At 34.3% G+C, this 13,342-nt stretch overlaps 1 protein-coding gene across 11 annotated transcripts in view; it reads left to right on the forward strand.

Moving 5' to 3' along the window:
• Window positions 1–13,342, forward strand: part of DMD (dystrophin) — a 1,096,913-nt gene that overhangs the window by 501,448 nt on the left and 582,123 nt on the right. For all 11 annotated transcript variants that reach the window (XM_040582467.1, XM_040582466.1, XM_040582468.1 and 8 more), the window contains one exon: window positions 8,338–8,488. In XM_040582467.1, the coding sequence (XP_040438401.1) occupies window positions 8,338–8,488 (151 nt within the window). The remainder of the gene's footprint in view (window positions 1–8,337; window positions 8,489–13,342) is intronic.

A 13,342-nucleotide genomic window follows, 5' to 3' on the forward strand; every position in this document is an offset into this window, starting at 1 on the left:
AGGATTTAAGTGCTTTGTATTAATTGCAGGGGGGAATACTGAGGGGACATCCTGTAATATATACCTCTAAATGTTGCATTACACATACTTATGCTCTGGGTCATTATTTCACTGAAATGAATTTTTTATTTATGAATTATGAAGGTAAGTTGAGGAATTTGTGAGAACTGGTTTCCCCCAGCTGGATATCACTTGTCAGTTCTCTATAATTCTAGGTCTTGCACCTGTTTCTATGTCCAGGCTGAATAAACTATTCTTGGATCTTTTTCCAGAATGGATCTGAATTGCAGCAGAACCTGGGAGCTAAAACGTGCAGCAGAGTTTCACTGGTGTTGACTTTAGAATATGTCCACGAGTATTTAAGTTTGGGTTGGGATCACCTGCTTGCTGTGCTTTGTCTCACACCAAAAAGTGCACTATATTCAGTTCAGATGAAACCAACTCTCCAGGAGCCAGTCTAATGCACTCCAGCACGGTCAGTTGGACACAGCTGCAGCTGGGCAGGCCAGGTGGACTAACACCCCTTGCCAGAACATGGCTGTCCCCTCTGTGCTGGCTACTTCACCTTCCAGCTGCTGTTCTGTAGTCACAAGTACTGGGATTTTGAAGGACACTGGAAATATTTGCTCAGTGTGTTGTTTAAACAGCAGCACACAGGCCGTTTGAAGCTTCAGGCTCTGGTGGTAGAAGAGGGTACTGGACCTGCACAGAAGGGATGTTGAGAGTGTCGGTGCACAGCATGGCTGGGGTAGTGACCTGCAGACAGGGACCTCTCCTAGTGGTGCCACTGTGCCTGGACCTGGGGAGCAGAGGAGCAGAGCCGGGATGGGTGCACTGAGCAGGGAGTCCAGGTCAGGGCCTGAGCTTAAATCTGGCCCTGAAGCCCTGGACAGAAAACCCAGATGGGGTTTCCGAGTCATTTCTCAGCATGTAGCTGGACTCACCAAAGCCTGATCACACTGCTGTGTCTTGTCAGAGCTAGTCTTAAGCAGACCAGAGCCCCTGGCTTGGAGGAAAGAGCCTGGAGAGCCTGGGGCAGGGGTCAACAGCACCCTCACAGTTAGGCAGAAACTAATGCAATTTTCACACATATTTCATTTTACCAGAAAAATGCAACCATAGGGTGGGTAATAAAAATGCGCTGGAGCATCCCGACTAGAAGTGCAGTGTATGCTGTCACCCATCTTGAGGATTAAATCGTGCATACCCTTTATGTGCAAGCAGAAATACCAGTTTGGATTTCTGTAAAACTGGGCCACTGTTCTTCTAATGCAAAATGTTTGATCTGGGGATTTCTTATCATGGCAATTTTTGATAGTTTCACTTTGAAAAGCTATGAAATCTGTAGGTTTTTTACCAATTGTGTTAATAATTTATTTTCTGTATGGGAGTTGCAATATGCTACCCTTTCACCTATTCAAAAATTAAGTATTTCTTTATTTGATCTAGGGAAAAGCTGTTATCTGATTTTAACCCAGGTGTCTGGGCAAAGTTCTCTTTTTATGTAAAAAAAAAATCAATTTTTGAAGTTCAAGTTCATATGCATAGTAAATAATCTTACTTAGTGTGGCAGAAGAATGTATGTTTTATAAATTATATGGAGTGTTTATTTTTACATTATTGACATATGGCATTCATTAGAACCCCAAAGAGTTTCTGTGTAATTATTAATTGTAAATGGTTATTAAGTTTATTGGTCTCTCGTGCTTCATAAAAGTGAATTTTTACATCTAAAACCCAGCAATGACTAATATGATCTTGTTTTTTCATAGCCATTTAAATTGTCATTTTCTTTGGTATAGTGATTGACAATGATATGACATCAGTAACTAAATGATGGGAAACTGAGTTGCAGACTACTGGACCAAGAACATTAATGTAATCAATACAATTCAAGATATATAAATGTTTATCATTTAATTCTAATTTGTAATATTTTTAATTTGTATGTAATGCTGCACAACCTACTTTTTGGGAAGAGGAAGGAAATTACATTTTTTAATGATGATGTCATTGTTACAGTTATTTTGCTTCCACTTTGTTTATTTTTTTTGTGATCATGTGCTATTTTGTGGGTGAAAGACAGGGTGCAGGGGTGTGAATAGAATATGTACAGCTGAGTCTTGTCACAAAATGGGCCTACAGCAAAACCTGGGAGCAAGATCTAGATGTAGCAGTGTCTAAACTGCGATCATCACTTTTAGTCCAAATGCTGAAAGGATATGTAAATTAAATATAAATTAAGCATTCAGAAGGTATGAATTCTGTGAAACAAAATGAAAACATCAAAACCTCTGAAAATGGGTTAGCTGTTTCTTTAAGCAATTTAATTGTAGAAGTTGCTTGACAAAAACAAGTTTTCTTGTTTTATTATCTGTAAGAATGGCCTTAAGTATTAAACTTAATACTCTCACATACTAACACATAATTATTTATACTACTTTGATGTTTTGTGTATTTTTACAAGGTGCTAATTGTGCTGAATCAAGTTGACAAAATTGCATAATTTGTAGGTTAATATTAGCATAATCCTACAGTACATTGTTTAGCAACAGTATAGAAATCAAGTTTACTGAATGTTTTTCCAATATGATGGATAAGAGTGTATGTCTCTAGCAATAATAATTTCCATGGCATAAATCATGACTTTCAGGAAAGTTTATAACTATTAGTGTTCTTTTTCATGTGGGTCAACTGGCTGTGAGGTTTTGCTAAAGCGGAATGTATCATAAAGTAGGTTTCACAGTTTATGAAGGAATGTTATCAAAATTATCAAGGAATTAATTGAAACACAGATGAAAAATTAAGATTTAGTTTACAACAGCAAATCAATAACCTTTTGGACTCTGTCTCATGTTCGTGACTTTCCTGTACTCAAAGGTCTTTCCTTCTACCTTTGCATGGGTTTTTATAAATGACAGTCTTGGGATTTGGAACATCAAGTTCAATCCCATTGTATGGAGTTCCGCTGACAGCATATCTAAATTGGCATCTGCAAATCTTTGTGCAATGTCATATACAATACAGGGAATATTATATTTTGCTAGTAACAAGTCAAGTCCAAAGGTTTAGTAGAGTGATAATCTTTGAAGGAAGGAAAGTAACAGTATTTTTATGGCTTAATGTAAATTGTGCTGCATGTTACCTCAGCAGTTGTCTTCATTTGTGTTTTTGCTTTCTTGCTTTCCAGACAAAATATAAATCCATTATGTGTTAATGAGAAAAAAGGAAATACTCCAAGCCATTTCTTAACACATTCCCTGCTGGAGTGTCAGTGCATATAGAAAAAAAAATAGGTTGGTGTATCAGTTATTTTTCATTTGTCAACTCTAACATACTCAAGTTAGAGGAGTAGGGCTACCTTACTAAGTGTCAGAGCTCATGTACAATGCTTACACCATTGGCAATGTATGTAAGTCATATGTTCTAGTCTGGAGTCTGAATGCTTGGCTCCAGGGTGCCTGCTTATATCTTCTTTTTGAGCATATGCTAAGAAAAACACGAGAGGAGGATGTCAAAGAGAAAATACTGCCCAAATATCAGACAATCACCTATCCACACCATTTTTACTTACATACATCAAAGGGAAAGGCATTAAGAAGATGCAGATACAGATGAATGGATACACTGGGGTTTTTTAGCTCAATGACTTGTCTCCAACAGCAAACAAGGGTGGATCCCTATATAAGAGTATGCGAATAGCATGGCCTGTAGTGAGACTTTCCTAACCTTTAAATCATGTGCTTGGGGATTCCTGAGGCAGCCATAGTGTTTCTGAGTTTTCATAGTCCTCAGAGCACTGCTCTTTTATGAATTCACTTATGAATTTTACCATCTGCATTCTGCTGTGCCAAGACTTCAGCAACTTAGCTGCTCAGTGTTTGTAGTTAATTAGCCTTCTCCATTTGTGGGTTTTGAACTTGCCACCTGGTAACAGGATTGCAAATAGTAAAACAAACAAACAAACTAAAGCCTTTTTGGTTTTATATTTTGCAAAGCTAATTGAACTAATACTGTGTGTAAGATGTAATGCACAGATTTAGCAGGGGAAGACCTAGGTGGGATGTCCCATTACAGACAGCGTGAGCATGAAGCTGTGCGGTTATGTCCCCTTTCAATCTGCATTTCGAATCAACCTGCACCTGCCACCGCAGCAACAACTGCATTTTCTCTTAACATTGTAAAAGTATTTAATTATAGTTAATCACTGAAAGAGCACTGGATTTTAGTGATTTTGCCTGTCCATAAGTTTCCTGGTTTTTACTGATGCTTAATATTGGGGTTTATACTTACTACACTGAGTGTAACAAGGTTTTTTTAAGACATAAGCAATAAGCACTAGTATTTACACTTTTAAGTTTTAAATATACATATCTTCTCACTGCAACATTTCTCTTTTCTTCTCCTTGCAACTCTTATTAGCCAAATCAAAGGAAGGAAGAATGGAGAGTGATGGGAAATTCAATTTGCAAGTGCTGGAATGTAAATTCAGTGATACTAATATCAACCCCTACTGAATTTTTGCATTTAAGCTGATGATAAACTTCCTCATACTGTGAAGAGTAATTTCATTTTGTGAGGAACAGGAGGAAAGCTGTTTTAATAGAGTGTCCAAACTGAAAAACCGGACTGGACCAAAATAAATTGATTTTAACTTTTATTTTGTAGGTGATTTTTTAAAACATAAAATAAGATTTTCCCTTGTAATTCAGAGTAAGACAGTTAAAAAATAGTATAACATGCCTTTCAGTTATGATTTGACTCATTTTGACAAATTAAGTATGTTAAGTGTGATAAATGATCACAGTCATTTTAATAAATAAGTTAGGTGACTGACTACAGATTTTAACTGGATCAATAGTTTGTTTACTTAAAATATGATTAAGAAATGCAACACACGTGGCAGATCTTGAACAACTGCATTCGTCTGTAGCTAAGCAGAGCAGTCATAAATATTAACTAGGAATCTAAATGTATTTCTTTGAACCTAATTTAAATTTATATAAGATTTTTACTGTGATTGTCGTCAGGTTTGAAATGTGGTCAGCAATGAAAAGCAGACCACATTCAAGCCAGTGATTTGAAAACTGTGGTGTCTCCAGCTGGCATTGCTTGATAAAGAGAGAAAAATGCAAAGGACACAGTGGATAGGGCAGAAGTCGAAACAAATAGCTAGCCATCTCAAGAGAGTTATACGATATGAAGGGAAGAAGAGAACACAGAAAAAAGTTACAGTGTCATAAGATGTTATAGCAGTGTAGATGTTTGATTACCATAGCACGTTTTTTGTAAAATGTGTTTTCAATGATACTTCTCCTTAATGTAGTCAACAAAAATATTTTGAGTGTGTCAGCTGTGCTTATTCTTGAAAGATGTTTTGTAGTACTCATTTTGGTGCCTCAACAGCAATATTCTACCAACTGCTACTGTGTAGAAATTACTATGAATCTCCATATCCATTTTTCATTCTTAAACAGACACAGGTTTTGTGCAGTGATTTTTTTGTATTTGATCTTTTCTAACAATTTCTTAGATGGTTGATACTGGGTTTCAAAATAAAATGTGTGAGAATGCTATTTAAATAACAGCTTCACAGTATACTAAAAACTTACTAGAGCTTGAATTTATAGGCAGCAGAGACTATGTCAGCTTCTGTTGGAAGCTGTCAGCCCATACAGGCTTAGAGGAGTCCATCCATGCAACAAGTTTTGATCTTTAGTTCTTTATTTTTTCTTTAACTTTTTTAGGTTTAACTAGTAAGATTCTGTATTCTGAATATTATGACGTATTGTTCTGTCCCAGGCTGCATCTTTCTCTGTCTTTACCTGTCATCAGTATTAATGGCATGACTGATCATTTGGCCAATCAGTCCTGAGCTCTGACACCTTCTTTGCTGTGGCTTTATCAGATATGCAGTCATATTAAAATCAATAGAATAAAGATTCTGTCTATTTGGATAGTTTGTCTGTGTCCATTTTCAACGAAATTTATTGAACACATCATTTATTAGAGTGGTTGGAATGCATGTTTGGACTGTGTAGGACTAAGAAGTAACTATTGTCTTCAAAATGAAATAATGGTTCTGGTGTTTGGCAGCTATTAACCTCAGGGCTCATGAATCAAGTTCTCCTTGACAAACAAAAGGCGTTGATTTACAGACAGAAGACAACTCTTCTATGTAGAATTTAGACTCTGAAGAGTCTTTTCAGTACTCTTAAAATGTTTTTTAAAGTTGTAATTATTTTTTTTCTTTTCCTTCAGCACTTTATGACCAAACTAGGAGAACCGTACAGGGAATATTTTTATCTTAACTACAATTTGTGATCAAATGCTTCTTTTAAAAAAGAAATATCTTTTTTATAGATTACTAATTGTAGAGGTTTTTGATGCCTTATATTTTCCCTATATTGTAGTTAATATAACAGTGAAGTACAAAGTCTCTGATACACTGCTTGCTGGTCCAACACTATTTTGCATATTATTTGTCAAAGGTGATTACTGTATTCAGTCTGTTAGAAGTAAGATAACTGTATCTTTGTGTGGGAATGTTCAGCAAAATAAATCTTCTTTGTCTACCAGAAAAGGAGGTCTAGGGAAAAATATATATCCTGTAGATGGTTATGAATGGATGTAGTACTATTCATACTGTATGGTAATAAGAGATTTTACAGTGTGAAAACGAAGGTGGGATGATATAAACAATAGAAGAGAAGAAAAAACTTTATTTTCTTCTAAAAATAAAAAATCATCAGTACAATGGAAGAAATGGTCTGTATTTCCTGATAATAATGTGATTTTATTTAGTGAATTATACTATTTAACATTCAAATAAACATATAGTTTGTCCATACAGAGCCATATTACTTCCTAGAATAATAATTGAGCATCTTTGATTTAATCCTTTAAGTACACCCTAAAAGCTATTATAATACCATAAAGGAGGATTATTAAACTAAACAAAAGTAGCATGTTTAATGATGATCTGCTAACAAAACATTCTAGCTAATCTCTGATTAGTGATCACATTTTGACACCAATTCAAAACACAGGATAACTGAATTCTTAAGACACAGACCACCTGAGGGGGTGGGGGAAATAAATAATAATAAAAAATTATATGTGTTCATATAATTTCTTTAGTGCTTGACAGTGGCTAAGGCAAACAGATCTTGAACCAGAAGATCAGTCACTCTGGACAAAAACAGATTAGATCTTCCCAAAGTTCCAGAAGTACTTACATGGTCTATAATGCAGTGAACTGTAGACTTGCAGACATGGTAGTAACATTTTTCATTTTGCCTTATTGTGCAAACCCAGATTTTTTTAATATTTTGTTTCAATCATTCTTGTATTTCAGCCATTATTATTTTTGCATATATATCAAATAATTGAAGTGAAACAATATAAAAAAAAGGATTAATAAAGGAAATACAAATAGACTTTCCTTTGAAAAAAGTTGTATTTTCTTTGCAATTATAATAAATGGAAATTTGCATCCATTAGAGAGACAGACAAAAGTAGTTTCTCTCAGTAAAATTGGAGCAGAATTGTAGTACATGCCTGGGATCCTTTGGGGTAGTCTCTCACCAAAGCCATTTCCATTAAAAATAATAGTCTATTGCATATGTATTACATATAATATTACAATTCATTTTTTCTAAAAAAAAATTAAAATCCTTTAATTATAATAGGATCATGGGACTAAGGTTGGGAAGTAAGGATTTAAGAATCTGTCTCCTGATTTTTCATCCTTTGTCTTAGGATATGGTAGGTGAGATGCATCACAGATCATTTAAGATATTTTCTCTTTTAAAGTGGATCTAAAAGTAATTGTATAGTCACAACGCACAGCCGGTATGTTAGTCAGGGGTGACTGCAGTGTTGCTAGATACATTAAATTACTAAAGTATGTTAGGAGCATTTTATCAGCACTGGTGTTTTCTTCATGCTAGCATCTAAGTACCTTGACAGAGGGGTATAGCCATTTACACTGGGGGCTGTGGGTATTGTGCCTATGATGTAAGTTAGTGTGGATTAATGAAGCTGTAAATTGAAACTATGTTTTGGCCATGGAATTCATTGGAAAGATTGAAAAGGATTTAAAAAATTGATGACACTAATTTGTGACACATATGCTTAATGACAATTTCACTGTTCAGAAGTACTACCATTTCTCCACTTGATAGAACTATTAGAAATGCTAATGCATGATGCCATCAGTATCACATCAAATTTAACCTGAGACATGCAATGTTTTTATTTCCTTTTTTTTTTTTTTCTGTAGTCAATAAATAGAGTATGAATAGATAGTTATTTCTTCTCCTTTTATACTTGCAGACTGTTTGACAAATCTTTGGAAAAGTGGCGGCTTTTTCATTGTGACATGAAGAGCTTTAATCATTGGCTAACTGAAACTGAAGAGAAGCTGTCAAGAGCACAGATAGAGGCTGGAGATGTGGGTCATATGAAAACCTACCAGTTTCTCCAGGTATGATTTGATTAACCCATTTCCTCTTTTTCTGCAGTGGTTAGAAATTTGCTTGTCTGGGTACTCTGTATAGTTTTGCAGTTCATTTAAGGAGGATTTCTTGTGTTGAATGGCTAGTGGCAATTATGGTCAGGTATTTCTGGTGACCTTGTTAAATAAGATTTTTAACTAGTTTGTTTTAAAATTCATTTTAAAATGAAGTAAAATACAGGATAACATGGTATATTGTGGTACTTCCATAGTTACATAGCTGTTTAGTCTTTAAAAGTACTCATTAATTTCCATGTGATACCAGCAGAAGTATCAGACTTAATTTTAAAAGCTTGTGAAAGAAATGTGATTAACCATTGAGCTGTACAAGAGATTTTCCATGAACTACGACTTGCAAATATAGCTTATTTTGCCTGTTTCATGTTTTAATCAAAGAACCTGGAGGATGTTTTTTGTGAAATGCAGTGTGACAGAATAGCCACTTAGTTCCTGTGTGTCCAGTTCCAATTTGTAAGCTTTTCATCTTGCAAGCTCTTTGAGCATCATAAGGAAAATAATAACTGTAGTTTCTTGGTAGTTTATTTCATTTCCCTCTTGTATGATTGAAATGGTAATGGGTATGAAGGATTAATTCTAAACTGATGTTCTGCAAGTTGATAGGTTCAGGTGAATAACATGACTTGACTAAACTCTGGTTTCATGTTATAAATTGCTACCCATGCACAAGATAAAGATTCTGTTAAACTTTAAATCGGCATTTGTACATTTGAATTGCTGGATTGAATTACTGAGTTTCAGGTTGAAAGACGCTAGGTCTATCTAATATTAAAGGGACGGTTTTGTTTTGAATGCAACACTAATGTACTTTTTGGCTTACAGTTAAATACGTAAATTGTGTGTTTTGAATATTAGCATTTCAAGTCAACTTTTTAAGATTTAGGCTGCTATTTCTGGCTGTGAAACTGCTGAATTGAAAAGGAAACCAAATCATGTGGTGCAAATATATATGTATATATAAACCAACCAAGATTTAACTGTGAAATAATACATTAAGCTGAAGTAGTTAAAATACCAGGTAAATATTTTTCTGCAAATGACTATCAGTGCTTTAAACACTGAAGTCTAAGATCTGGCTGACAGAATAATATGTCATCAAGGAGTTAAAGATGCTCTTTACTGTGTATGTAAAAGGTAGCAGAGCTCATGTGTATTTCCACTGTAATTTCATCTGCCTTTCATTGTCCCGGTTTTAAGCATTTCTTTTAAAAACATATACAATACTAAAGTAAGACATGAGTATCTATGTCACAAATAGCAATACAGCATCACAAAGCCTTAACCTTTCTTATTCGTTTTGCCTCTGCTCCATCACCTTTCTTGACACTATTCTGGTATCCTTGAGCAGCTTCAAATAAGCACTTAGGAAAAAAAAAAAAAAAAGATTCTGTGGGAAGAGTGGTTGTCTCCTTTTTTCTAAACCTTTTCTAAAACAATATTTTCTTTCTGAGAAGAGATTGATTTTTGAGAGTTACCAGACCAAGGTAAGATGTATCATAGATGTTATAAATGCGCTGGGTGTGTAGCACATTTCACAGTCCCAACAGATTAGAGAAATTATTTTCTTGTAATCACTGAGAAAGAAGTTCATACTGAATTGAACATCTCTCTGAAACACCCTGGGATAATGCCTTGTTATGCAGAAGCTTAGATTTCAGTGTAGAAGACTGGTTCTCTTTTACTTTTCCCTTTGATTTAGCCTCCTCATCATCTGTTACCCATTTGTTATTTTCTTATGTAATATATGAGAACATTTTGAACATATGTTTGCAGAATGGTTTTCTACTAAGGTTTTCTTTTTGCAGTCCATCAAGCTTTTTCTTTCTTCCTTTTCCCCCTGTGTTAGAAATCCCAGGAACTCACAAATTTGTCTCTCAAACATTTCATTTAGTTCAGTACAACAGATTAAACTACCTTCCTAATGAAAATTTACATAGTGTGAAAATATTCCAACTAGCCTCAAAAATGCAGACCCAATGTTAGTTAATATCTATTTATGAAAGAATGTTTAGTCTGAAGTTGCATTTTTTCCAATTCTCTTCATTAGTTCTTTCTTTATTTTGCTGGATCTTGTTTGAAAAGCATTAGGCTTCTGTGAGGCTGACAGATCATTAGAATTTCCATTAGGTAAACAATTAAAATAGCTGAGTGTTTTGATTTACTAGATTAGCAAATTGTTTTATTAATAAGATCATGCTGCTTAGTGAACCATATTCAGAATTAACAAGATTTGTTTGAAAATGCTTTCACAAGCAAGTGAGTAGTCTTGTATTCCACAAGGAACTTTTTTTAGAAGAAGATTATACAAAACATTCAGATGTGTAATACCATTTCTAGCTAGGGCTACCTTGAAAAACTAAAGATTGGAGTGTTCATTCACATTCAGTAAATACATAGAGTCAAATGTTAATATAAAACAAAAGTCAATAGTAAGATTAGGTGATTATGTTAATTATAGGTTGAGGTAATTGCATTCTTTTAGGAGTTTTTAGGGAAGGGAGGTATGTTCCTTTTTGTTGCACAATGGCATGATATTAAACAACATTTCTGCATTATATATAATGTGAATGAAACCTAATAATAGATTTGTTTCATTTCAAGTCAAGAGTACTTAAATACTCTTACTGTGAATTTTTCACTAAGACTTTTTGAGATCAGAAGTTCTGGTGTTGAAAAGAAATACCACATTTCAGTTTTTAAGAAATTGTGATTGACTTCTTTTATGATTAGGGGACACAGGATTTGAAAGGATGATTTACAGATAGCACATCATATAATCCCTTTGAAACTTATTGAACTCTGTTTTGAAAGTAGTTAAAGATAATTTTTTTTCTCTTGTTTTTGTGACTGAAAGGTTTTTTTTCTGGCGCTTCACTCCTAAGTGCTTGGTGACTTTAACTTCTTCAACTTCCTTCCTTTGCACTTAGTTTATTTATTTTTGTGCCAAGACTGAGTTTAGTTCAGTTTTATCTGCTCCCTGATGTTTATCCCCTTCTGTCCTTACAGGCTACAGTCATTTTCCCTATTGGATCTCCTTTAGTAAACCAAAGCCACAATTTTCCAGTCTGCTTTCATATGATTGACTCTTACTTCCTGTGCCTATTTCTCTTTCTGGAACATGAGTTCTCAAAATAGCACACTATTATCCAAACTGAAATACCATCCATACCATCATCAAGATAGCTCAGGTGCAATATTTTATGGTTGAATCTTACCATGACTGAATGTTGGAATATCATTTGCAATCATCTATCTAAAATTTGGTTTTTTTGTTTTTTTTTTTCTTGTGGTCTGCCTTGCAGCCCCAACCTACATTCTGTTTCATATTAAAAAAAAAAAAAAAAAAAAAAAGAGGGGAACAGTACAGGTTGTACTGGAAATTAATGCCAGGTTAATATCCACCTAAGAATCAAACAAGAATTCTAATTGTGGGGAGGGTGTTGAGGTGCCATAGATAATGCTAAAAAGATAGCTACCAAAAGAGGAATTCTCCAACAGATTCAGAACTGGACTGTCAAGTAACATTCCTGAATCATTACCTGAGAATTTTAAAGTAGTATTCTTATTTTGAAAATATAGAACATCCAAAATATATGTTCTTTACACTGGTATTAAGAATTGCTCAGGTGTCTATATTTAATATCCACATTTGGATTGCAATTTTAACTTTATTTTGTTAGTTTAGGTGATGTGGAGTATTTAATACAATAATGAGGTTCTGGGTCTGAATTTCAAAACAGTTTCTTCTTGTTCATGATGTTCATCCATTGCGATGGGTGATGGGTACTTCCCATTAAACAGACAAGGGCTGGACTGTAGTTTATATTCTATATTTAATTGTTTTGAAAATATTGCTATTATATAATTATTAATTTCTGAAGTATTTGCTTTCATTTGCAGGCATAAATATAAATGATATCATGTTTAATTTTTAAGGTCACAGAAGACCTTAAATAATCAGATTTTGAAAATAATGGGTAGTGGCCTTATTAATTATACTCAGCCTTCTGAGGATACTGTGGATATAGAAATCGCTTGTAAGTTACAGATCTCTCTTAAATTGTTCATACAGTGATTTGTCTAGAATTTACATTATAGAGTAGTTATCCAAGCCTGCAAAACACTTGTTAATGATTCATGCCTTCTCTAGGCCTTCCTTCTACTGAACTATAGTGTCAGGAATGTCACATTTTTGTCTTGTTTGAAGTAAAAAGATACAGAGAATCAAGGCTTCAATGCTGAAAGTCATGGTCATGCTAATAATTTCTCTCTTTTATATCTAAATTGGATTATATGGATATTGATGATTTAATACCCACTAAATTTAAACAGTTCTGTCTGAAATACAGCACAAATGGAATCAGAGGATATGGGAGGAAAAAAAGTTTCAGTGCTTGAGGCCACATATTCTCATACCACGAAAACACAGTGGTAAGTGGGTGGATAGTTTACTCTGTTTACCCCGAAATATAAAACTTGTGAAAATACATTTTTTTAATAATAATTGTGGCTTTCATACTTTAGACTTTCTATTTTAGATTTATTTCTGGGTTTACTGAGTGATACTGATATCACAAAGTGATAAAGAACATTTAAATGTTCTAAAGATGATAGCCAGCCTACACTAATACTATCAATTCTTACTTACATATTGACTGGATCATTTATTCAGAGAAGCTTACTGATTTCCTTCTTACTGAGTATCACTCTCTTATCAAACACCTCTGAGTGTAGCATGCTCCTGCTCCTAAGAAAGAAAACTAGATTCAACAATATCCCATGGATTTCAGGGTTTTGTACATAATT

This window comes from Falco naumanni, chromosome 2, assembly GCF_017639655.2.
Source record: "Falco naumanni isolate bFalNau1 chromosome 2, bFalNau1.pat, whole genome shotgun sequence".
Taxonomy (NCBI): Eukaryota; Metazoa; Chordata; class Aves; order Falconiformes; family Falconidae; genus Falco; species Falco naumanni.